This window comes from Somniosus microcephalus, unplaced genomic scaffold (assembly GCF_052327205.1).
Source record: "Somniosus microcephalus isolate GS21.2 unplaced genomic scaffold, FLI_Smic_1.0 unresolved_chr2, whole genome shotgun sequence".
Lineage (NCBI taxonomy): Eukaryota > Metazoa > Chordata > Chondrichthyes > Squaliformes > Somniosidae > Somniosus > Somniosus microcephalus.
The window spans coordinates 1,292,863-1,320,770 of NW_028225180.1; the positions used below are offsets into that span (position 1 = coordinate 1,292,863).

Consider the following 27,908-nt stretch of genomic DNA (forward strand, 5'->3'; position numbering starts at 1 on the left):
CAAATCATCCTTTAATGAATTTTACAATCAGAGTAAAAGGATAATTCCCCATATTCTTCAACTGCTCTCTGAACTTAGTCTGGGTGACGGCATAAATCCCAGTGTTGGTGCAGCAACTCAGCAGCTGCAGCATCAATCCCAATTCCTGTAAGAAAGGAGGAGAATTTGCAGACATATAACTGATAGAACCTATCCGGCTCCATATATAAACCACCATAAACGCTGCCCATAACAGGATGAAATTGCCAGAGATAACAAGCAGCAAAATGATGGATTTCCAGCGGCTCTCCATCTCTGGGTCACTGTGACTCTCCCCACTGCTGGGACCCCGGAGTCTCCTACGGGCTCTGCTGGACACTAAAATGTGTCTGACAGTGAGAGCATTGAGCAGCAGAATTAGAACAAATGGGACAGCCGGGGTGAGACTGTAATGAAGGAGCTCGATTGCTGCCCAGGCCCGTGATTTCATAACACCGACTGTTACCTCACAAAACCAAGGCATGTTCCAAAGCCAATACCGATCTGTGAACATAAAATACCAGATGATGTTCTTTGAACCGCTCAACACAGTCACTGTTCCCAGAACCACAGCCGCCGTTTTCTCGGTGCAATATTTTGTTTTCAGCTTCTGGCAACAAATGGCCACAAATCGATCAAAGGTGAAAGTGACGGTGAACCAGACAGAACAGTCTGTGGCTGCATAAAGCAGGACGGCATGTATATTACACACGGGGATTGACAGCACGAAATAAAAATGTCTGTAATAAACAATCGGAATTTGCCTCAGTATCACGTCGAGGATAACGACCAGTAGATCCGCCGCTGCCATTGCCAGCAGGTAGCGAGTGACACATGTGGAGAGACCACACTTTCCCCGAGACAGGATCACAATCGTCATTAAATTCACTGTGAGCAAGGGAAATAAACAGGAAAATTATACATCAGGCTGGGGGGGAAATAAACAGGGAAATTATACATCAGGCTGGGAGGGGAAGTAAACAGGGAAATTATACATCAGGCTGGGAGGGGAAGTAAACAGGGAAATTATACATCAGGCTGGGAGGGGAAATAAACAGGGAAATTATACATCAGGCTGGGAGAGGAAATAAACAGGGAAATAATACATCAGGCTGGGAGGGAAAATAAACAGGGAAATTATCCATCAGGCTGGGAGGGGAAGTAAACAGGGAAATTATACATCAGGCTGGGGGGGAAATAAACAGGGAAATTATACATCAGGCTGGGAGGGAAATAAACAGTGAAATTATACATCAGGCTGGGAGGGGAAATAAACAGGGAAATTATACATCAGGCTGGGAAGGGAAATAAACAGGGAAATTATACATCAGGCTGGGAGGGGAAATAAACAGGGAAATTATACATCAGGCTGGGAGGGGAAGTAAACAGGGAAATTATACATCAGGCTGGGAGGGGAAGTAAACAGGGAAATTATACATCAGGCTGGGAGGGGAAGTAAACAGGGAAATTATACATCAGGCTGGGAGGGGAAATAAACAGGGAAATTATACATCAGGCTGGGAGGGGAAGTAAACAGGGAAATTATACATCAGGCTGGGAGGGGAAGTAAACAGGGAAATTATACATCAGGCTGGGAGGGGAAATAAACAGGGAAATTATACATTAGGCTGGGAGGGGAAATAAACAGGGAAATTATACATCAGGCTGGGAGGGGAAATAAACAGGGAAATTATACATCAGGCTGGGAGAGGAAATAAACAGGGAAATTATACATTAGGCTGGGAGGGGAAGTAAACAGGGAAATTATACATCAGGCTGGGAGGGGAAATAAACAGGGAAATTATACATCAGGCTGGGAGCAAGAGTAGCAGTTTGAAGGAATTCGGAGAGAAATCTGCAACTCATTAGTGATTTTCACTGATATAATCTCATTCGATTACCAGTGGAGCTGAATACAGGGTTTATTTTAAGAATAATCGGGAAAACATGGAAGAATCAAACAATGAAACGTGTCTAAATACAACAGGAAAGCAACAGATGAATGATAAATGAGAGATTAAACGATAGATCTGCCTTTAGCCCAGCAGACAAAAGCAACGCCCGAAGTACCAGGGATGCAAAAGACCAGAACCTCTCAGGAAGCATTCGTGTCTCAGGATCAATCAGCATTTATCGCAGCGCAATTTGCTTCAGTGCCCTTTATGTTAGAGAGGGGGATATCCCACTTGGAATCCAGCTCCTGGTTAGATAGCCATTATATTTAGGACAGAAAATGAAGGCAACGGCAAAATAAAGAAACTGCAATCTTGGCGTGCATTAATTACAGTATTTACATGTGCAGCTGTAATATGAAAATACTGAGAAAATAAATACATGTGCACTGCAGCTATAAAGATAACTGGGCTGTAAGAAGTGTGTTTATGATTGAGCTTTCTACAGTTTTGGCTATATACACAAATTGTAGCTCATTGAAAGGAAGATTATCCATATAACATTGCAAAAAATGGACTCTGAATTAAAATAACTATTGATAATTGACCAGGTAATAGCCCACTAATGCATTTATTTGCATCGTAATATCGCGACTTATCCGACAGGCAACGAGCCGCCGAACGCTTTGTAAAGTATCTGAACACAACTGGAAGAGATATATCCTTGTACCTTTTCACCTATTGGTTTCCAAATTGTGCAGAAAATATTGGTCGAGAAAATAGGAAAGGATTTTCTTATCATCAGTCCTTCAGTTTCAATCAGCGAGGATTTTTTATCCTGCAGTACAGCAGGAGGGAATAAAGAATCACTCTGGGTCTCACTGAATCCAGTGAACTGTGACAGACGGGCATGGGCTCCAGTTGTAAATTCAAAACAAAGATTGGAAATAAACGCATTGAAATATGGCTGACTGAACGTTTTTTGAGAATGTAAATAATCCTTGTAATCCTTATCTAACCATCAGAAGCAGTGCCACTAATGCAGAACTGGAGATGGTGGGAAAGGAGACACTGACTGCAACTGAATGATTAGAGGATATTTCAGACATTTAACGATGTGTTTGTGATCTGCCAGGATTTGCTCCTGTGACTCTGTGTCAGTAAATATACCGAGCATTCAGTGAAAACTAATGCAAATTACTGCGGATGCTGGAAATCTGAAATAAGAACAAAAAATGTTTTCAATACTCAGCAGGTCAGGCAGAACCTGTAGAGAGAGAGAGTGTTAACGTTTCAGGTCGATGATCTTTCGGCATTAGGTGAAAATCTCCTCAATTAAGACAATATTTTTCTGATCTGTTACACATGTTCAGTGTAGAAAGCAGAACGGATTTCATTAAGGAGAGAGTCTCGTCAAAATATTTTCTTGAGTTGAATATAGAACAATTAAATCTTGTTAACGCTGTATCACCTTCAGATTCAATAGCCGACAGCAGTGTGGATGGGATGGGGAATGGCTTGGAGAGAAATACAGTTAAAGATGATTAAAAAAAATAATAGCTGGATACAGATACTTACCAGGAACACCAACAGCAGCGAGGATGTGCCATTCTTTTTAAACAACAACTCTTGTATTAACAAAGATGCAACAACTTGTAACACAGATTACCATTAATAACAGAGTATTCCACGGTGATTAGCGAGAATAATATTACAGTGTATCATGGTTCCTCTTCTTAAGCCGTCCCTCGGAACCGAGGATGACTTGCTTCCACATTAAAAATGAGTTCGCAGGAGACTGATAAGTCCAATGCGGGACCTACAGACTCTGTCACAGGTGAGGCAGACGGTGGTTGAAGGGGCGGATGGGTGGGGTTCTATAATTGACGTGTGCTCCTTGCACTGCTTGTGCTTGGCTTCCGCTTGCTCCCGGCGAAGATAGTCGAGTAGTTTGTGGCCATCCCGGATGCCTCTCCTGCACTTTGTGTGGTCTTGGGTCAGGGATTCCCAGATGTCAGTGGGGATGTTGCACGTTTTCAAGGAGGCTTTGAGGGTGTCCTTGAAGCGTTTCCTGAGTCCACCTGGGGCTCTCCTGCCGTGTCGGATCTCCGTGTAGAGCGATTGTTTTGGGAGAATCAAATCGGGCATGAGCACGATGTGACCCGTCCATCGGAGCTGATCGAGCATGGTTAAAGCTTCGCTGCTGGGGATATTGGCCTGAGCGAGCACACTGATTTTGGTGCACCTATCCTGTCAATGGATTTGCAAGATCTTGCGGAGGCAGCGTTGGTGGTTGCTCTCCAGTGCTTTCAGGTGACGGTTGTACATGGTCCATGTCTCTGAGGCATACAGGAGGGCGGGTATCCCTGCAGCTCTGTAGACTGTGATTGAGAGAATTAATAACTGGACATAGATACTTACTAGGAACATTAACAGCAGCGAGAAGGGGATAGTAAATATTTTGTATATCCTACCCTTCTCTTTCAGCATTCCGAAGGACCCGCCCCCGCCGTAATACCCTGGTTCACTCCTTAATCACCCGCAACAGCCCCTCCCATCCCCACAGAACCTTCCCAGGCAAGCGCAGGAGCTGCAACTCCTGCCTTTTAACAATCCCCCTTCCCACTGTCCAGGGCTTCAAATATTCCTTCAAGGTGAAACAGCCATTTAATTTTACTTCTTGCAATTTAGTATACTGTATTCACTGCTCACGATGCGGTCTCCACTCTAATGGGGAAACCAAATGCAGATTGGGTGATCGTTTTGTGGAACACTTCCTTTCAGTTCATAAGCTTAATGCCGAGCATCTGGTCTCCTGTCACATTAATTCTCTGCTCCCCTTCCACCCTGAGCTATCTGTCCTCGGCTTTTCATAGTGTTGCAATGAAGCTCAACTTAAGCTCAAGAAACAGCACTTCCTCTTTCTTTTAGTCACTGTACAGCCTTGTGGACTCAACGTTGAGTTCTGCAATTTCGGACCAGAACTTCGGCCCCTATTTTTTCAGGCGGCAGCGGTTGATGTTACTCCCATCCCCATTTGCAACCTTTAACCACTCCTGCCTTGCACCCTATCACAGACCGACCCTTTGGTTCATTCTGATCCTACCACCTTTCCCTGCCCCTACACCTGCTTAAAATCGGTTGCAACTCGAAACCTTTTCAGTTCTTAGGAACGGTCACAGACCTGAAACGTTAACTCTTTCTCTCTCCACGGATGCTGCCTGACCTGCTGAGTGTTTTTCACATTTTTTGTCGTTAGTCCAAAGTATTTTTGTTAACTACCACTGTTCCAGAATACATTCCATGGAGACCCTCAAACCCACGACATCCCTTCTGTGAGAGGCTGGTGGTCTTTGTGCTGGAGGCAGCGCGCTGATTGTGTGAGGTCACTCAGTGAAGGGAGCTCCTTATTTAGAGCAGAGCGAAATCTCCGAGTGACATCATTAGGCCTCACAGTAACTGGCATTAATTACAGTCATTGAACAAACAGACACATTGAGCCATTATCACCCAACACTTCACTTCAACACAATCTAGCTCACACTATTGTACACCGCCTTAAATTAAAAGTGAGCGTATGCATCACATTTCACCCTCCCTCAGTCCAGGAATTTAACTCGCAGCCTAGATTAAACTGTTCCTGCCTCAGTCCAGGAATTTCATTCCCAAGGCCGAATATATTACACTGCTCCCGCCTCATAACAGGAATTGAATTCCTTTTGCCATCTGGATTACACTGCGCCCTCCTCAGTCCAGGAATTTCATTCCCAGGGCCGCCTGGATTACACTGCTCCCACCTCAATCCAAAAATGTAATTCCCACGGCCACCCAGATTAGACTGCTCCTGCCTCAGTCCAGGAATGTCATTCCCAGGGCAGACTAGATTACACTGCCCCGGCCTCTGCACATGAATTTCATTCCCAGGGTTGCCTAGATAACACTGCGCCCGCCTCAGTCCAGGAATTTCATTTGCATGGCTGCCAAGGTTACATGGTCCCGCTTTAGTCCAGCAAGTTGATTTCCAGGCCATACTATTTGCCTGAATCTAGAACAAGAATAACTAGGTGTTTCTAATGATTGACCTCAACCAGCCAATTTTGTAATAGTGATTTACATAGCTGGAGAAAATAATAAAACGAGCAATGGTTTGACACCAAGGAATCAAAGAAAAATGCTTAAAATATTAACCAATGCGATAAGTACCCTGTAACTATTTCAATACTCTATGAAACGCTCTGGAAACATTGCATTCTCGCACAATCATTGTCGCAGAACCAATACTATCAGTTAACATTCCCAAGTCCTCCATCACCATCCCAGTGTATCTCCTGTACCGCCGGAAGGACAGACTCACCAGCGGCGGGGTCACAGGGATATACAGTCAGCGGGGAGAGATAATGCGAGTCCTCAACAATGCCTAAGGACATAATGAATTCTCATGGTTCCGATCAGGAATGAGCAAGGTAACTTCCTGATGATTACCGCCTACCACCGTCATTCAGCTGATGAATCAGCACATCTTCATGCTGAGCACCAGTTGATCGGAGCACCGAGAGCAGAAAAGGCACAACCTGTACTCTCTGGGTGGGGAGGGGGAGAATTCAATGTCCATCACCAAGAGTGACTCTGAAGCACCATCATTAACCGAGCCCTGAAGAACAGAGCTGCCAGTCTGGCATTGCTGCAGGTGGTGGGAGGACCAACACAGGAAGATATCCTGCATGATCTGGTCCTCACCAATCTAACTATCGCATGTGCACCAGTCCATGACGCTATTGGTAGAACTTACCACTGCACAGTATTTGTGGAGAATAATTCTCGCCTTCACACTGTGGATACCATCCATCGTATCCAGTGCTACTACCATCCTGCTCAGTGGGATTGAATTAGACAGATTCAAGCGAACCCACAGTCAACAGATCAGATTATTTCAAAGCTGTCATTTCCTTTCGTCAATGGTAGTGAACAATAAAGCCGTTGCCCCTTAGTCCTGAACATTTCTCCTCTTCACGGATATACCACATTACCTTTTGAATGTTGCTGTTAAGAAAGAAAGACTTGCATTTATAGAACGCCTTTAACGACCTTGGGATGACCTAAAGCACTTTACAGTCAAGTAAGTAATTTTTAAGTGAAGTCAGTGTTGTACTATAGGAAACACAGCAGCCAGTTTGTAGACAGCAAGTTCCCACTAACAGCATTGCAATTACGACCATGTCATCTGTTTTAGTGATGTTTGTTGAGATCAATAATTACCAGAACACTGGGGAGAACTTCGCTGCTCTTCTTCGAATATTGCCATAGGATCTTTTACATCCAGCAGAGAGGGAGCAGAGCGCCTCGGTTTAACGTCACATCCTAAAGACGGTCCCTTCGACAGGACAGTGATCTCTCAGGAATGCAACTACAACAGTGCGGCGCTCCCTCAGTAAAGTCCCTCCTCGAATTCAGAGCACCCACAGTAATGACCATCTAACAGTGCAGCGCTCCCTCAGCACTGCCCTTCCGACAGAGCATCACTCCCTCAGTACAGCCCCTCTGACAGTGCAGCGCTCACTCAGTACTGTCAATCTGACAGCGCAGCACAACCTCAGTACTGACTCTGCAACTGTAGAGTGCTCCCTCGGTACTGTCACTCCGACAGTACAGCGCTCCCTCAGTACTGGCGCTTCAACAGTGCAGCGCTCCCTCAGTAATACCCATTTGATAGTGCAGCACTTGCTCAGTGCAGCCCCTCAGACAGTGCAGCGGTACCTCAGTACTGACCCTCCAACAGTGCAGTGATCCCTCGGTACTGCCCCTCCGACACTGCAGAGCTCATTCAGTACTGCCCCCCCGACACTGCAGCGCTCATTCAGTACTGACCCTCCGACAGTGCAGTGATCCCACAGTACTGCCGCTCAGTCACTGCAGCACTCCCTCAGGACTGTCCCTCCCACAGTGCAGTGGTCCCTCAGTAATGCCCCTCCGACAGTGCAGCGATCCCTGTATACTGACCCTCAGAATGTTCAGCTCTCACACAGTACTGACCCTCCGGCAGTGCAGCGCTCCCTCAGTACTGTCCCTCCATCAGTGCAGTGCTCCATCAGTGCAGCGCCTCCAACACTGCAGCGCTCCCTCAGTTGCCTCTCCGACAGTGCAGCTCACCCTCAGTACTGCCACTCAGATGGTACAGCGCTCCCTCTATACTGGCCCGCAGACAGTGCAGCGCTCTCTCAGAACTGGCCCGTCTACAGTGCAGATGTCTCTCAGTACAGTCCCTCCATAAGTGCAGCGAACCCTCAGTAATGTCCCTCCGACAGTGCAGCGCTCCCTCAGTACGCCACTTTGACAGTACAGCGATGCCTCAGTACTGAGCCTCCTGCAGTGCAGTGGTCCCTCAGTACTCTCCGTCCGACAGTGCAATGTCCCTCTGTACTGCCCCTCCAACAGTGCAGCGCTCCATAAGTACTGCACTGGAGTATCATCCTTGATTTTTGAACGCAGGTCCCTGGAGTTGGAGTTGAGCACAGAACCTTCTGACTCAGAGGCGAGTTTGCTACCAACTGAGACTATTGAATCTGCTTCCACCAACCTTTAGGAGATTTCATTCCAGATCATTTCACTGCGTGATCAAGGTTCGGCCATTTGGTAATGACAATTCAGCCAGTGGAAAAATGTCCCCTTTGTACTGTATCATAAGAAAATAAGAAATAGGAGAAGGAATAGGCTGCATGGCCGCACGAGCCTGCTCCGCCATTCAATAAGTTCATGGCTGATCTTGGGCTCAAAGGCACTTTCCAGCCCACTCCCCATAACCCTTCACTCCCTTATCTTGCAAAAATGTGTCTATCTCCACTTTAAATGTATTTAATGAACCAGCCTCCACACCTCTCTGGGGCAGAGAATTCCACTAATTTACGACCCCGAGGGAAGAAATATCTCGTCATCTCAGTTCTAAAAGGGCGACCCTTTATCCTAAAACTGTGCCCCAGAGCTCCAGATTTCCCCACGAGGGGAAACATCCTCTGTGCATCAACGCTGTCGAGCCCCCTCAGTACCTTATATGTTCTGATAAGATCACCTCTCATTCATCTAAATTCCAATGAGTATAGGCCCAGCCAGTTCAACCTTTCCTCATATGTCAACCCCTTCATCGCTGGAATTATCTGAGTGAATCGTCTCTGAACTGCCTCCAATGCAAGTATATCCTTCCTTAAATAAGGAGACAAACACTGTCCGCAATACTCCAGGTGTGGTCTCACCAATACCCTGTAGAATTGTAGCAGGACTTCCCTGCTTTTATACTCGAACCCCCTTGAAATCAAGGTCAACATTCCATTTGCCTTTTTGATCTTTTTGCTGGACCTGCATGCTAACTTTGTATGTTTCATGCACAAGGACCCCCAGGTTCATCTGAGCTGTAGCATTTTGTAATCGCTCTCCATTTAAATAATAGTTTGCTTTTTTATTTTTCCTGCCAAAGTTGATAACCTCGCACTTTCCCACATTATACTCCATCTCGCAGGTTTTTGCCCACTCACCTAACCTGTCTATATCCCTTTGCAGATTGTTTGAGTCCGCTGCACAACTTGCTTTCCCATACATCATTGTGGCATCCGCAAAATTGGCTACATTACACTCGATCCCTTCATCCAAGTCGTTAATGTAGATTGTAAATAGTTGTGGCCCCAACACCGATCCCTGTGGCACCCCAATAGTTACCGTTTACCAACCATAAAATGACCCATTTATTCCGAATCTCTATTATCTGTTAGTTAGCCAATTCTCTATCCATGCTAATATATTACCCCAAACTCCGTGAGCTCTTATCTTATGCAGTAACCTTTTATGTGGCACCTTATCGAATGCCTTCTGGAAATCCAAATACACCACATCCACTGGCTCACCCTTGCCCACCCTGCTTGTTAAATCCTCAAATAAATCCAGCAAATTTGTTAAACATGACTTCCCTTTACTAAACCTTGCTGACTCTGTTTGACTACAGTATGTTTTTCTAATGCCCAGCAACTGCTTCCTTAATGAAGGACTCCATCATTTTCTGGTTAACTGGTCTATAATGTCCTGCTTTCTGTCTCCCTCCTTTCTTAAATACGGGTGTTACATTACGGTTTCCAATCCGCTGGGACCTCTCCAGAGTACAGAAAATGTTCGTATATTGCAGCCAATGCATCCATTAACTCTGCAGCCACTTCTTTTAAGAATCTGGGATGCAGACAATCTGGTCCAGGGGACATGTCGTCTTTTAGCCCCATTATTTTACTGAGTCTCATTTCCTTAGTGATAGTGATTGTCTTTAGTTCCCCTCCCTGTGGCCCTTTATTATCCATTATTGGGATGTTGTTAGTGTCTTCTACAGTGAAGACAGATGCAAAATATTTGTTCCGAATCACTGCCATTTCACCGTTCCCCATTACGAATTCCCCAATCTCATCCTATAAGGGACCAATGTTTACTTTAGCTACCCTCTTCCTTTTTATATACCTGTAGAAGCTCTTACTTCCTGTTTTAATGTTTGTTGTCAGCTTACTCTCTTAATTCATCTTCTCTCCCTTTTTCATTTTTCTAGTCACTCTTTGTTGGTTTTTAAAGAATTGCCAATCCTCTGGTTTCCCACTAATCTTAACAACATTGTATGCCTTCTTTTTCAATTTGATACCATCATTTTTGTTGAGAGTTATGAAATATCTCCTTAAATGTCCGCTACTGCATTTCAACTTCTTACCCTCTAATTTGTGTTTTCTCTCCACTTCAGCCAGTTCTGCCCTCATGCCAATAATTTTGCCATTGTTTACCATCAGGACACTGGTTTGGGATACAACTTTGTCACCCTCCAAATGAATTTGAAATTCAACCATGCTATGTTCACTCTTTCCCAGAGGATCCTTTACATTGAGTTCAATTATTAATTCTGCCTCATTACAGAGTACCAGATCCAAGCTAGCCTGACCCCTGGTTGGTTCCTTTACATACTGTTCCAGGAAAACATCCCACTTGCACTCTATCAACTCCCCCTCCAGGCTAACTTGGCCAATTTGATTTGTACAATCAGTATGGATATTAAAATCATCCATGATTGTTACCATACCTTTTTTACAGGCTTCCATTATTTGTTGATTTATACTCTGTCCAGCAGCATTGCTACTGTTCAGGGACCTGTACATTCCGCCCACCAGAGACTTTTACCCCTTATTATTTTTTTACCTCCACCCAAATCCATTCTACATCTTGATCTTCTGAGCCAATATCACTTCTCACCACTGCACTGATCCCATCTTTTACCAATAAAACCACCCCACCTCCCATTCATTTCTTTCTATCCTTCTAAATGACCATATACCCTTGAATATTCAGTTATCAGCCCTGATTGCCTTGCAACTACTTCTCTGTAGTGGCGATCAGATCATACCAATTTGTATCTTTTTGTGTAATCAACTCATCTATCTTGTTAGGAACCAATATTCAGATATAGAGCTTATAACTTTGTCTTTTTACTATTTTTCCTTGCTTTGGCCTTTTTTCCGTTACACTCATATTTTTAAACATTCTGTCCCTTCCTGCCACACTCTGGTTATTGTTTCCCCCATCTATAACCTGCTCTATTGCATTCTCATTTCTCATTCACTGTTTATTTTCCCGCTCACCTGGATCCACCGCCCCCCGCAAATATTTATTTTGAATCCCTGTCTACAGCCCTAGTTATTCGATTTGCCAGGGCTTTAACCCCAGCATGGTTCAGGTGAAGACCATCCAAACGGAACAGCTCCCCCTTATCCCAGTACTGGTGCCAGTGCCCCACAAATCGAAACCCATTTCTCCCACACCAGACTTTGAACCTCTCACTCATATCTCTGATCTTATTTACCTTATGCAAATTCGCTCGTGGCTCAGGTAGTCATCCAGAGATTATTACATTTGTGGTTCTGCTTTTTAATTTAGCCCCTAGCTGCTCATACTCCATCAGCATAACGTCTTTCTTTGTCCTACCTATGTCATTGGTAGCTACGTGGACCATGAGAACTGGTTCTTCCCCCCCCTCACTCCAATTTTCTCTCCAGCCCAGAGGAGTTGTCCTTAACCCTGGCACCGGCCAGGCAACATAGCCTTCGGGACTCACACATTCTCAGCTACAGAGAACAGTATCTATCCCCCTCGCTATACTGTCCCCAATCACTACAACATTTCTTTTTGCTCCCCCACTTGAATTGCTCCCTGTACCACGGTGCTGTGGTCAATTTGCTCATCCTCCCTGCAGTCCCTGGCCTCGTCCACATAGGGAGCAAGAATCTCGTACCTTTTGGACAAGGCCCAGTTGCTGTGGCTCCTCCAACATTACCTCCTGTATCCCAATACCTGCCTCGGTTGTAGTCACACCCTCCTGTCCCTGTCCATGGGCCAAATGGGAAGTAAATATTTAGTCAGTGTGACTGCCTCCTGGTGCATAGTGTCCAAGTAACACGCCCCATCCATAATGTGTCACAGTGTCTGAAGCTCGGACTCCAGCTCATCAACTCTGAGCCGATGTTCCTCGAGCCGCCAACATTTATGCAGATGTGGTCGTCTTGGACCTCAATGGTGTCCGCCAGCTCCGACATGCAAAAACAACATCACATTGCATGGTGTCCCATCTCAATTAACTAATTCGTTTTAACATTTGGAACACTTATATCTTTTAATCTACACCATGGCACTTAAATTTAGACGCTCAAGTTTGGAGAAAAGACAAGAAATATAGAAATACTTACCAACCAATCACTTACCTGCTTTCTAGTGACGTCACATTTCTATTAACTTTTACTTATTTACACTTTATTTTTTTATCTCAGCGCCTCCCGCTGCTTTTGAACTCTCCCGGGTTTTGGCGCTCTCGCTCTGCTCCCGCTGTGTTGAAATCTCCCGGGATTTGGCGCTCTCACTCTGCTCCCGCTGCTTTTGAACTCTCCCGGGTTTTCCCGCTCTCACTCTGCTCCCGCAGCTTTTGAACTCTCCCGGGTTTTGGCGCTCTCGCTCTGCTCCCGCTGCTATTGCAGTCTCCGGGGATTTGTCGCTCTCACTCTGCTCCCGCTGCTTTTGAACTCTCCCGGGTTTTGGCGCTCTCGCTCTGCTCCCGCTGCTATTGCAGTCTCCGGGGATTTGTCGCTCTCACTCTGCTCCCGCTGCTATTGAACTCTCCCGGGATTTGGCGCTCTCGCTCTGCTCCCGCTGCTATTGCAGTCTCCCGGGTTTTGTCGCTCTCTGCTCCCGCTGCTATTGCAGTCTCCGGGGTTTTGGGCTCTCGCTCTGCTCCCGCTGCTTTTGAACTCTCCCGGGTTTTCCCGCTCTCGCTCTGCTCCCGCAGCTTTTGAACTCTCCCCGGTTTTCCCGCTCTCACTCTGCTCCCGCAGCTTTTGAACTCTCCCGAGTTTTGCCGCGCTCGCTCTGCTCCCGCAGCTTTTGAACTCTCCCGGGTTTTGCCGCGCTCGCTCTGCTCCCGCTGCTATTGAACTCTCCCGGGTTTTGGCGCTCTCGCTCTGCTCCCGCTGCTATTGAACTCTCCCGGGTTTTGGCGCTCTCGCTCTGCTCCCGCTGCTTTTGAACTCTCCCGGGTTTTGGCGCTCTCACTCTGCTCCCGCTGCTTTTGAACTCTCCCGGTTTATCAGAACCCTCAACATTTTGAACACTTCTATTCAATCTCCCACTAACCTCCTCTGCTCTATGGCGAAGAATCACTGCTTCTCCAGTCTCTCCACTTAATTGAAGCCCCTCACCCATGGTATCATTATTGTAAATTCTCTCCACACAAGCAGCAGGCGATGACCAACTCCAGCAAGAGATATTCTAAATTCCAGCATTTGACAGTCAATTGCATTTCCATCACCGAATCCTCTAGCATCAATATCCTAGGGGTCGCCTTTAATCAAAAAATCAACTGGACAAGCCACATAAATGACTATAACAGCACGTCAGATGCTAGGTATTCTGTGGCGTGTAACTCACCTCCTGAATCCTCAAAGCCTTTCCAAAACCTAAAAGGCATAAGTCAAAAGTATTATGAATTACTCTCTGTAGACACCGAGTACATTAGAGTAGTGGTTATTTTACTGGACTAGTATTCAAGAGGCTTGGACTATTAATCCGTGAGACGTGAGTTCAAATCCTACCATGGCAGCTGGGGAATTAAAATTCTGTTAATAAAATAAATTCGGAATTAAAAAGCTGGTATCAGTAATGGAGACCCTGAATCTACCGGATTGTTGGAAAAACCCAACTGGTTCAATGACGTTCTTTGGGGAAGGAGATCGGCCATCCTCACCAGGGCTGCTCATATGTGTGTGACACATAACTGCCCTCTGAAATGGCCCAGCAAGCCACACAGTTGTACCAAAGTCAGACACTGTGAGGGTATCTAAAACTCAAGGACTGCAGCGGTTCAAGAAGGCAGCTTACCACCACCTTCTCACGGACAATTAGGGATAGGCTTGTCTTGCCAGTGATGCTCACAGTCCATGAAAGAATCAATAAATAAAAAACACCGAACCTTTCTCAAAATTAAGGAAAATTAAACATATTAAAACTAAGAGTCTGCAAAATAATCAGGTTCAAAGGGGTTATATTCAGGACAAGATTATAATCTGTGAACGAACTTTAATTGTCTACTAATCTGTAAGGACTAATATGGGTTCCTAGAATTGCCGGTCCGAATACTTCTGTTAAGTACATTCGCTCGAGAGAAAGTTCTAGACCCTTCAGCTATCACAGTTGTTTCTCCTAAATACGCCGGTGTGACTGACTCTGTCTCTTCAAAAATCTATTTAACTGGCCCTGTTTCTTGAAAAAGCAGTTATCAGTGTTTCTGATTCATTAAAATGCCATTATCACGTGTCCTGTCTCTTTAAAAAGCCTGTAAGACTTGTCCTGTCTCTTTCGAAATGCCTCCTTGTTTGGTGCTGGCTCTTTAAAGAGCCCGAGTGACTGGTCCTGCCTCTTCAAAATGTCAGTTTGACAGGTAGTGTCTCTTTACATAACATATCTGACTGGACTTGTCTCTTTATAAAGACATTGTGACCAGTCCTGTATCTATAAAAAAGCCTGTGTGACTGGCCCTGTCTCTTTAAAATGTCTGTTTGACAGGTAGTGTCTCTTAAAAAAACCTAAGTGACTGGACTTGTCTCTTTATAAAGACCTTGTGACCAGTCCGGTATCTGTAAAGAGCCTGTGTGACTAGTACTGTCTATTTAAAAATCCTGTGTGAATGGTCCTGTCTCCTTAAATAGCTTGTGTGACTCGTTCAGTCTCTTTAAATAGCGAATGCGACTGTCCCTGCTTCTTTATGAAGGCGCTGCGACTGGTCCTGCCTCTTTAATAAACATTACGACTGGTTCTGTCGCTTTAAAAAGCCTGTGTGGCTGGTACTGTCTCTTAATAAGCCTATATGACTGGTCCTGTCTCTTTAAGAAGCCCGAGTGACTGGTCCTGTCTTTTAAAGGAGCCTATATGACTGGTTTGTCTTTAACTGGTGTGTCAGATCATTCATTTTCAGATCCTGCTCTCATCTGCCAATACTGCTCAGTATTCCAGAATCATTCTGGAAAGCAAAGATGAATTCCGGCTCCTATTCTCTACTGCTAACCGTCTTCTTAAACCCCTCTCCACAGTCTCCTCCACCCTCACCTCCGATGACAAGTGTAAGGAGCTCATGGACTACTTTGCCTCTATGATTGAGACCATCCGTTCAGCTGCCTCTGCTACTTCCCTTCCTTCCTCTAGCCCACCGGGCCAAACTTGCTCTCAGGTTCCCCCCTACCCTAGCCCTGAACTAAAAACACAAGAAAATAAGAAATGGGAGCAGGAGGAGGCCCTATCGTCATATCCCTTGATGCCTTTACTTGTCAGAAATCTATCGACTTTTGTTTTCAATATTCCAAATGATTGAGCATCCACAGCCCTCTGGGGTAGAGAATTCCAAAGATTGATCACCCACTGTGTGAAGAAATTTCTTCTCATCTCTGTCCTGAATGTCCTACCTTTTATCTCGAAGCTCTGGCTCCTTGTTCTAGAATCCCCAGCAAAGGCAAACGTTCTCCAAGCATCCAGCCTATCAAGCCCCGTAATAATTTTGTATGCTTCAATGAGATCCCCTCTCATTCTTCTGAATTCAAGTGAATACAGACATAGTTTACTCAATCTCATCTCATACAACTGTCCTCCCACGCCAGGAAACAATCTCGTGAACCTTCATTGCACACCCTCTATGACAAGTATATCCTTCCTTAGGTATGGAGAACAAAATTGTACACAGTACTCCAGGTATGGTCTCATCAAGGCCCTGTATAATTGGAGTAAGACTTCTTTACTCCTGTACTCAAATGCTCTTGTAATGAAGGCCAGCATACCATGTGCCTTCCTAATGGCTTGCTGCACCTGCACATTCACTTTCAGTGACTCATGTACAAGGACACACAGGTCACTTTGAGCATCTGCTTTCCCCAATCTTTCACCATTTAGGAAATACTCTGCATTTCTGTTTTTTCTACCAATGTGGATAATTCACACTTATTAAGTTTGTATTCCATCTGCTATGTCCTCGGCCACTCTCTGAACCTGTCGAGATCCCCTTGAAGACTCTTCCTACGCTCTGCACAACTGACAATGTCACCCAGCTTTGTATCATCAGCAAATTTGGAAATGATACATTTAGTCCCCTCATGCAAATCATTTTTATAGATTGTGAATAGCTGGGGCCCAAGACCAGATCCGTGCGGTAACTGACTAGTCACTGCCTGCCACCCTGAAAAAGAGCCATTTACCCTCACTCTTTGTTTCCTGTCTGTTAACCAATTCTCAATACATGCTAGTTTATTACCCAGCCAATTCCAACTCAAATCTTTCTCCAGTTTCTCGCTGATCTCCGCTCTTGACCGCTCCGCACTCTTCTTGTCCAGGAGACCAACTTCCAACTTCCTCCTCCCTCTACCCTATTCCTAGCAAGCTGCTGACCACCCTACTTCCTTTTCAGGCTCCCATGTTAGCTGACGTTGTTAACGGTTCTCTCTGCTCGGGTACTGTCCCCCTCTCATTCAAAACTGCCATCAGCAAACCTCTCCTCCGCATAGAAACCTTGACCTCACTGGCTTGCAATCTAATGCCACATCTTGAAATTCCCTTTCCTCTCTAAATTAATTGAATGTGTCCAAATCCGTGCCTATCTTTCCCGCAATTCCTTGTTTGAATCACTGCAATCAGGCTTCAGCCCTTGCCTCAGTGCCACTGGTGAAACCCTCATCCACGTCTTTGTTAACTCTAGACTTGAATATTACAATGCACTCCGGGCTGACCTCCCATATTCTATCCTATGGAAACTTGAGATCTTCCAAAACTCGGCTGCACCTATCCTAAATCAACCAAGTTCCGTTCGCCCATCACCCATGCTCTCGCTGAACTACATTGGCTCCTGGTTAAGCAGTGCCTCGATATAACATTTCTGACCCTTGTTTTAAAATCACTCGATGGACTCGCCCCTACCTATCTCTGTGATCTCCTTCATCCCGATCCCCCTCGAGGTATCTATGCTTCACTAATTCTGCCCTCTTGAGCATTCCTGGTGATAACCACTCAATCATTTGTGGCTGTGCCTTCTGTTGCCTAAACGCTGACATCTGGAATTCCCTGCCTAAGACTCTCCGGCTCGTTACCTCTCTTTCCCCCTTAAAGATGCAGTTTGAAATCTACCTCTTTGACCAAGCTTTTGGTCACCTGCCCTAATTTCTCCTTATGTGGTTCGGTGTCTATGTGTTTGTCCCATAATACTCCTGTGCAGTGCCTTGGGACGTTTTACTACGTTGAAGGCGCTATGTAAATACACGTTGTTGCTGTTGTTATTGTTGTTAAAGAAGACCAGATGGGTTTTTACTACAATCCATTAGTTTCATGGTGTCCGTTACTTAGACTAGCTTTTTGATCCAGATGTCTTTAATTAATTGAGCTTAATTTCCCCAGCTGTTGAGATTAGAACTCAGGGTCATTCGTCCGGGCATCTGGTTTACTAGTCCAGCAACATAATCACTGTGCTACCATACCCATCAAATATATCGCCGTTCCTTCATCGTCACTGTGTCAAAAGCCTGAAATTCTTCCGTAAGTGCATTGTGGGAGCACCTTCACCTCACAGACAGCAGCACATCAAGATGAGGGCCCACCATTTTATCTTGGGTAACTAGAGATGGGCAAATAATACCACCCTTGACAGCGGCACCCATATCCTGAGAGCAAGTACATATAAATAATACAATGGGAATAAAGTCAATGATTTTGTAATTCATTGCTTGAAACCAGGTGCGACCTATGATCAATTCTATGGTTTTATGTTTGATACTGCTAACGCTTTCCCAATTTCCCTATGCATTCCAAAGTTTTTTGATAAAGTACCACATAATACCAAAATTGAAGCTCATGGGATTAAAGGGGCTGTGGCAACAGGGCTCGGAGATTGGCTAAGAGACAGAGAGTAGTTGTAAACGGTTGTTTTTCAGACTGGAGGGAAGTATACAGTGGTCGTTCCAGGAGTCGGTATTGGCACCATTGCTCTTTTCCTGTATATCAATGCCATGGAGTTGGGTATACAGCACATAATTTCAAAGGTTGCAGATAATAGAAATCTCCGAAATGTTAAGTAACAGTGAGAAGGGTAGAAACAGACTTCAGGAGCACATAGACAGATTGGTGAAATGGGCTGTTACATGGCAGAAACAATTTAACACAGAGAAGTGTGAAGTGATACATTTTTTTAGGAACTACGAGCAGAGGCAATATAAACTAAACGGTACAATTTTAAAGTGGCTGCACGATCAGACAGAGCAAGGGAACATTACACAATTTATTGAAGGTGGCAGGACAAGTTGCGACAACTGCTAATAAAGCATACAGAGTACTTGGCTTTACAAACAGAGACACAGAGTAACAAAATTCAGGTAGAAATGCTAACCTTTTCTAAATCAGTGGTTAGACCCCAGCTGGAGGATTGTGTCCAATTCTGGGCACCACACTTTGCCAAGCATGTCAAGGATTAGAGATGGTGTAGGGATTTAAAAGGATTGTACCAGGGATCTGGGACTTCAGTTGCGTGGAGAGGCTGGAGAAGCTGGGATTGATTTTTTTAGAGCAGCAAATCTAAAGGAATTATAGAATTATAGAATCATAGAATCATAGAAATGTACAGCACAGAAGGAGGCTGGTCACAAAGGAGCCATCCAGACTGATCCCACTTTCCAGCTCTTGGTCCGTAGCATTGCAGGTTTTGGCAATTCACGTGAACATCCCAGTACCTTTTAATGTGATGATGGTTTCTGCCTCTACCAACCTTTCAGGCAGTGAGGTTCAAACTCCCGCCACCCACTCGGTAAAAGGAATTCACAACTCCCCTCGATTCATTCTACCAATTACGTTAAATCTATGCCCCTCGTTATTGACCACTCTTCTGATGGAAAAAGGTGCTTCCCATCAACTCCATCCAAGCCCCTCATAATTTTATGCACATTAATTAAATCTTGCCTCAGCCCTCTCTGCTCCAAATGAAGCAACCCCAGCGTGTCCAATATTTCCTCATAGCCAATATTCTCCAGTCCTGGCAACTTCCTCGTAAATCTCCTTTGTACCCTCTCGAGTGCAATGACATCTTCCTGTAAAGTGACGAGAGCTTTACACAGTATTCTAGCTGTGGCCTACATAGTGTTTTATACAGTTCTAGTATAATCTCTCTGCTGTTACATTCTATGCCTCAGCTAATAAAGGAGATTATCCAGTATATCTTCTTAAACACCTTATTTAACTGGCCTGCTACCTTCAGGGATCTGCGGACATGCACTTCAAGGTACCTCTGTTCCTCTACATTTCACAGTATCCTATCATTTGTTGTGTATTCCCTTTATTTGTTAGCCCTGCCTACTTCCTCGGATTGAATTCATTCTGCCAATTTTCTGCCACCTTACCACTCCATTGTTATCTTCCTGCAGTCTAGATTTTTCTTCCTCACTTCAGCCACACGGCCAATTTTTGTATCATCTGCAAACATTTTAATCATGCCCCCTATATTGAGGTCTAAGTCATTGATATTTCCACAAAAAACAAGTCACCTGGTACTACACCCTGCACAATCCCACTGGAAACAGCCTTCCAGTCACAAAAACACCCATCGATCATTACGCTTTGCTCCCAGTCACTGAGCCAATTTTGGATCCAAGTTGCACTTTCCCTTGGAGCCCTTGGGGTTTTACCTTTTTGACCAACCTGTTACTTGGAATTTTGTCAAACGACTAGCTAATAGCTATGTGGACTACAATAAATGCACTATCCTCATCGACCCTCCTCGTTACCTCCTCATAACATTCAATCAAGTCACTCAGACACAACCTTCTCTTGCCTCTCTTAACACCTCGGATTCATTTCATCTGGGCCGGGCAATTTATCTGCTTTCAAAGATACAAAACCTCTTAATACTTCTTCTCTCTCTATGCTAAGCTCATGTAATATTTCACACACTCCCTCTTTAAATACAATGTCTGCATTGAGGGGGTGACTAGGTGTGTGGATGAGGGTAACGCAGTTGATGTGGTATACATGGATTTCAGTAAGGCCTTCGATAAAGTCCCGCACAGCAGACTGGTCAAGAAGGTAAGAGCCCATGGAATCCAGGGTGCCTTGGCACATTGGATACAAAACTGGCTTAGTGGCAGAAGGCAGAGGGTGATGGTCGAAGGTTGTATTTGTGACTGGAAGCCTGTGGCCAGTGGGGTACCACAGGGATCGGTGCTGGGTCCCTTGCTGTTTGTGGTCTACATTAATGACTTGGATATTAATGTAAAGGGTATGATCAGTAAGTTCGCGGATGATACAAAAATTGGTAGGGTGGTAAATAGCGAGGAGGGTAGCCTCAGTCTGCAGGACGATATAGATGGGTTGGTCAGATGGGCGGAACAGTGGCAAATGGAATTTAACCCGGAAAAGTGCGAGGTGATGCACTTTGGGGGGACTAACAAGGCAAAGGAATACACAATGAATGGAAAGACCCTAGGCAAGACGGAGGGTCAGAGGGATCTGGGTGTGCAAGTACACAGATCCCTGAAGGCGGCGGAACAGGTGGATAAGGTGGTAAAAAAGGCATATGGGATACTTGCCTTCATTAGCCAAGGCATTGAATATAAGAGCAAGGAGGTTATGATGGAGCTGTATAAAACACTGGTTAGGCCACAGCTGGAATACTGTGTGCAGTTCTGGTCGCCACACTACAGGAAGGATGTGATCGCGTTAGAGAGGGTGCAGAGGAGGTTCACCAGGATGTTACCAGGGCTGGAGCGCTTCAGCTATGAAGAGAGACTGGGCAGATTGGGTTTGTTTTCCTTGGAGCAGAGGAGGCTGAGGGGGGACATGATTGAGGTGTACAAAATTATGAGGGGCATAGATAGGATGGATGCTGAGGAACTTTTTCCCTTAGTAGAGGGGTCAATAACTAGGGGGCATAGATTCAAGGTAAAGGGCGGGAGGTTTAGAGGGGATTTGAGGAAGAACCTTTTCACCCAGAGGGTGGTTGGAGTCTGGAACTCACTGCCTGAAAGGGTTGTGGAGGCAGAAACCCTCACAACATTTAAGAAGCATTTGGATGTGCACTTGAAATGCCACAGCATACAAGGCTACGGGCCAAATGCTGGAATATGGGATTAGATTAGACAGGGCTTGATGGCCGGTGCGGACACGATGGGCCGAAGGGCCTCTATCCGTGCTGTATTACTCTATGACTCTATGACTCTCTATTATTGCTCTTTTCTGTGATGCCAGATGCAAAGTATTCCTTTAGAACCATACCCATGTCTTATGCCTCCACACACAGGTTACCTTTTTTTGTCTCTAATAGGCCCTACACTTTCCTTAGTGATCCTCTTGCTCTTTCTCTATTTATTAAATATATTTGGGTTTTCCTTGATTTAACATGTTAATATTTTTTTCATTCACTCCATTTCTTTTACTTGAGACATGGCTAACGGAAAATAAGGACTGGGAATTAAACATTGCTGGTTTTGACATATTTAGAAAAGATAGAAAGAGTTAAAAATGGGAGTTGGAGTAGCTGTACTTATTCGGGATAACATAATGGCATTAGACAAAAGTGATGCAGGTATCAGCAAGACAGAAATATAAATAACGTGGATATAGATGAAAAATTATGAAGAATCAATCACACTAATAGGGGTCGTCAACATACCACCTAATATTGGAAGAGAGGTGGAGGAAGAAATATGAAGACAACTTAGGTAAATTTGTAAATAACACAGAATAATAATCAAGGGGGCTTTCAAATACCCAGATATTAATTGATCAACTGAGGCAGGTAAAGGGAATAAGGGAATGGAGTTACAACAATGTGTACAAGACACCTTTCTAACCAATATGTAAAAATCCCAACAAGGGAGGATTCACTATTGGATCTAGTAATGGGGAATTAAACAGAGCAGATAAGAGTAGTAAAATTAGGGGAACATCTAGGCAATAGTGACTATAATATAATACTCTTTAAGATAATAAATGAGAAGGATATAAGTATGTCAAAGACAAGGGTAATAGATTGGAGAACAGCTGATTTGAGGGGCTGAGAATAGCACTTGGGAAAATAAAATAGACAACATTGGAGAACAACGATGTAGAACAGCAGTGGTAAACATTAAATACAGTGTTCAATAGTGCCAAGGAAAAATATATTCTGCTAATAAACAAGAACAAGCTAAACATTAATGAATCACCGTGGATGAAGAAAGGCGTAAGGGAAAAATTGAGCATAAGGAAAGCGGCATACATTAAGACCATTGTCAGCAGGGGAGAGTGATAAGGGAGAATATGAAGCTTTTAGCAGAGGACTCACAAAAACAAGTTGGAAGGCAAACTGGAACTAAAAAATTAAATTATCAAGGAACATAAAACAAAATATTGAAATAATTTACAGGCATCTCATTAAAAAAGCAAAGTCGCAATAGTAATAGAGCCAGTAAGTGATAGGGAGGGTAATGCCACAAGCAGCAATAGAGAGTTGGCAGAGATATTACATAATTCCTTTGCTTCAATATTTACAAGGGAAATAGAAGAGGTGGATATGACATTGGATGATGAGATTAGTAACGAGTTAACTGCATTTAATATAAAATGAAGAGATATATTAAATAAACTTATCAAAATAAAAGAGGATAAAACCTCTGGTGTGGGCGGATTACATCCACGTGTTTAAGAGAATCTTGCGAAGAGAGAGCAGAGGCATCACTACACATATTTAATCATTCGTTCGCAAAAGTTCTAGTGCCAGAGGACGAGTGATTAGCTAACGTAATACTTATATATAAGATGGGAGCTAGAACATGTCCACGGAACTATAGACCAATCAGATTAATATCGGTGGTTGGAAAAATATTGGAATCCCTTCTAAATGATAACATTAAAAAAAATCTAGCAATGAGAAACATAAGAATGAATAGTCAGCATGGATTTCAAAAGGGATAGTCTTGCTTGACAAAACTAATGGTATTTATTGAAGAGGTAACAGAGAGAGTAGACAATCAAAATGCAGTAGATGGAATCTATCTAGATTTTCAAAAGGCTTTCGAAAATGGATAACACATAATAGTCTAATCAATAAGTTCAGGGAATGCAGAGTCGGGGACAAGTAGCACAATGGATAGCTAGCTGGCATCAACACAGAAAGCAAAAAGTAGGGGTAAAGGGTAGTTATTCAGGGTGGCATAACGTGGGTAGTCGTGTTCTACAAGGATCAGTGCTGCTACCACTGCTGTTCACAATTTATAATTAATGAATTAGACTTTGGAATGTAGAACACAATTTCTACATTTGTGGACGACACTAAATTGGAGGGGATGGCCAATACTGAGGATGACTGCAACAAATTACAAGAACACGTTAAAAATCTTGCAGACTGGGCATATAATTAGCAAATGAAATTCAACACACATAAATGTGAGGTATCATATTTTGGTAAGACAAATAGGAAAGTCACATATTACTTGGAAAATAAGAATCAACAATGGGGTAGAGGAATAAAGGGATCTAGAAGTACAAATACACAAATCATTGAAATGTATTTGCACAATTTAACATGAACTTAGAAAAAACAAACCAAACAATAGGGTTTATTTCTAGAAAGATAAAATTGTAAAGTAGTGAAGTTAAGCTAAACTTGTATCGAACATTGGTGTGGACTTGGTTAGGCCACACTTGGATTATTGTGTGCAATTCTGGTCGCCATATTAGAAAAATGGATATAAAGGCACTGGAGAGGGGGCAGCGAAGAATTACAAAGAAGAAACCTGATTGCGAGGGAACACCTACCAGGAAAGGATGAAGTGTCTGGGACTATTTTCTCTTGAAAAGAGAAGGCTGAGTGGTAAACTAAGAGAGTTCTTTAAAATCATGAAAGGTGTTGATAGATTAGACACAGAGAGAGTGATTTCACTTCTGGGGGAGAGCAAACTTGAGGTCAACAATATGAGATAGTCTCCAAAAAATCAAATAGGGAATTCAGAATAAACGTCTTTACCCAGAGTGTGGTGAGAATGTGGAACTCACTACCACAGGGAGTGGTTGAAGCGAATAGTATCGATGCATTTAAGGGGCGGTTAGATAAGCATATGAGGGAGAAGGGAATACAGGGTTCTGCTGATAGAGTTAGATGAGGAAAGACGGGAGGAGTCTCGAGTTGCTATGTAATACTATGTAATACTTTTTACCCCCTGCAATTCCTATACTGCTCTGGACATTCTGTAGTTGTGAGCTCTCAGTATCTGAGAAAAGCTTCCCTTATTTCCCTTATACTCCCCTGGAAGCTTCTTCACATTCAGTGGGCTCTAGTTTGTTGAGTCCCATTCTTTTTGCCAGCTGTGGCTCAGTTGGTCGCACACCCACCTCTGAGTCAGAATGTTGTGGGTTTAAGACCCACTCCAGGGAGCTGAGCTCATAAAGCTAGGTTAACACACCAGTGCAGTGCTGAGGGAGTGCTTCAAAGTCGTAGGTGCCGTCTTTTGAAAGAGACGTTAAACTGAGGACCCGTCTGCTCTCTCAGGTGGATGTAAAAGACCCCGTGGCACCATTTCGAAGAAGAGCATGGGATTTATCCCCGGTGTCCTGGCTATTATTTGTCCCTCAATCAACACAACAAAACACATTATCTGGCCATTATCACATTGCTGTTTGTGGGATGTTGCTGTGTGCAAATTGGTTGCTGCAGTTCCCACATTACAACAGTGGCTATTCTTCAAATGTACTTCATTGGCTGTAAAGCGCTTTGAGAAGTCCACTGGTCTTGAAAGGCGCTATATAAATGAAAGTTTTTCCTTTACTTTTTTCTTTGTGGGAACATATTTGCTCTGAACCATCTCTATCTCACCCTGGAAAGAGCCCATTGCTCTGACACTGATTTAACTCCAGGTGAATGTTTCCAGTACACTTTTGCTGAATCACATCTCAGCTTATTAAAATGGGCATTTCCCAAATTGAAAGATTTTACACGTTGTTTATCTGTATCATTTTTCATAAAGAGAGATTTAATATAGATTTCAAAACTTTGAATGAATTTGATCGAGTGCATTTGTCATTTTCTTTCCACTGACAGACAGGTGGGTAACCAGAGGACACAGAGTTAAGGTAATAGGCAAAAGAACCAGAGGAGAGATGAGGAGAATGTTCTTTTTGCACTGAGTTGTGGTGATCTGGAATGAACTGTTTGAGAACGTGGTGGAAGTCGAGTCAATAGTAACTTTCGAAAGGGAATGGGATAATTAGTGGAAGGGGAATTTTTTACAGGGCTCTGGCTGAAGAGTAGGAATAATGAGACTGCTTTTTCAAAGAGACACCACGGACACGATGGGCTGAATGATCTCCTTCTGTGCTGTACCATTTCATGATTCCATGAGCATGAAACAGAGAGAGAGAAGAGGGAGAGAGAGAGATAGAGAGAAAGAAAGATAGAGACAGAAAGACTGGGAGGGGAACAGCAGGGAATACATTAAATTAAAAAGAGGAATTGGATAAATACTTGAAGGGTAGCAATCAGAAGGACTATGGGAAAAGAATTGGGAAATGCGACTGATTGGAGTGGTGAGGCCATGGTGGGATTTGACTTTAATGAGGAGAATATTAAGATCGAGGCTTTTCCCACTCGGAAGCAAATGTTGGTCAGCGAGCAAAGGGGTGATGGGTGAATAGGACATGATGCGAGTTCGGTTTTGGGCAGCAGAGTTTAGGATTAGCTCTAGTTTATGGTGGTCAGCCAGTAGATTATTGGAATAGTCGAGTCAGGTTTATGCAGTGGAAGGGCTGAGGAGAGACGGACACGGTCGATATTATGGAGGTGATTTTAGGCAGGACTGCTGAATCAGAGGATACGAGGTAGGTACTCAGCTCAGGATCACAGAAAACGCCCTGGTTGCAAACAGTCTGGGACATCCTGACACGTTGGGCAGGGAGGGGGATTGAATTGGTAGATTAAATAAATGGAGTTTGTGACGAGGACCGAAGACACTGGTTTTGGTGTTTCCAAGATTTAATTGACAAACACAGTAATACAGTGAGACGTGGTGTAACAGATGTAATTGCTGGATGTAGAGACTTAGCAGGAACAACAATAGCAGCAAATATGAGAGAGTAACATACGAGAATAGTGATAAAGTATGCAAAGGTTTGCCGTGTTAATAGCTGGATACAGAGACTTACCCATGTTACGACAGTGGCTCAACTTCAAAAAGTACTTAATTGGCTGTAAAGCACTTTGAGACATATGGTGGTCTTGGAAGGCGCCACAAAAATGCGTTTTACCAGGAATAACAACTGCAGCAATGTAGGGGTTTGTAAAAAATAAGAACAGTAATGCTGTTAAACACGGTTTATAGACTTAATAGCAATATGGAGAGCCTTACCAGGAACACCAACAACTGCAAGGAGGGGATAGTAAATGGATTGAATCGTCTGAAGTGCATAAATGATCCGACTTTGTAATGATAGCAAACCATAATATTCAGAAAGTGCATCAAACGCCCAGGAAAAACTCCTGCCCATTGTTGTAAGATTCCAATCTACTGTTTTCAGATTCTGATCCATTGTTGTAACATTCCAATCTTCTGTTCTCAGATTCCAATCCATTGTGTAACATTCCAATCTAATGTTCTCAGATTCTAACTCACTCTATGTAGAGCAGCGCGTTGATCCCTGTCAGTGCCAGAGGCAATGCTGTCACTGATACTATGGGATAACACATTGAAAGGTGTCCCTTATTAATAGAAGAGGGAAACCCTGCACTGATGCAATTAGGGTCCATGAAGACTGACATTAATTACAGTCACTGAACAAACAGTTTCAGTTAACCCGTGGAGACTGACATTAATTACAGTCACTGAACAAACAGCATCAGTTAACCCTTTCAATCCAGCACGTTTTCAACCATAGTAAAATAGAACTTGTTCGTGGTCCGGATGGGATTAATGATAGTTGCTGAGGGAAGGAATGGTGGAAATAGCGCAGGATCTAGCCAGAATCATTCATTGCTCCTTGGATATGGGTGTGGTGCCAGAGGATTGTAGGTTTGCAAATGGTCCACTAAGACTAAAAAAAGGAGAGAGGGATAAACAATGTAACTACAGGCCAGTCAGGGTAACGTCGGTGGTGGGGAAATTTCTAGAGGCCATATTCCTGGAGAAAAGTATCTGTCACTTGGAAAGTGACATGAATTAATAAATGACAACCAGAACAGATATGTTAACGGAAAAGTATGTTTGACAATCTGGATTAAGTTTTTCATGAAGTAACGGAGCGGATTGTTGAGTTTGACGTGATTGACATTGTCTATATGGATTGTTAAGAACAAAGGCGCAGTGGCAGTTGGGATTGGACTTTGGCTAAGGGACAGAAAACAAAAGGTAGTGGTGAGTGGTTGTTGTTCAGACTGGAGGGAAGTAACGTGTGTTATCCCCAAGGGGTCCC

General features: G+C 43.9%; 1 protein-coding gene across 1 annotated transcript; it reads right to left on the reverse strand.

The window, feature by feature from the left end:
- On the reverse strand, window positions 1–27,456 carry LOC147092031 (putative G protein-coupled receptor 139). The gene is made up of 2 exons (XM_085975606.1): window positions 26,849–27,456; window positions 1–906 (listed from the first exon to the last, which is right to left on the reverse strand). Exons 1-2 carry the CDS (start codon window positions 27,069–27,071, stop codon window positions 5–7), a joined length of 1,125 nt encoding a protein of 374 aa, XP_085831732.1. The 5' UTR covers window positions 27,072–27,456; the 3' UTR covers window positions 1–4.
- Between the last annotated feature and the right edge of the window lie 452 nt (window positions 27,457–27,908).

Bases quoted from the DNA above. Each gene is read 5' to 3' on its own strand.
- LOC147092031 (XM_085975606.1), bottom strand. From the start codon at position 27,071: ATGGATTGGAATCTGAGAACAGAAGATTGGAATGTTACAACAATGGAT. The intron at 907-26,848 runs GTAAGGCTCTCC...CCTTGCTCACAG, and splicing joins TGCAGTTGTTGGTGTTCCTG to TGAATTTAATGACGATTGTG.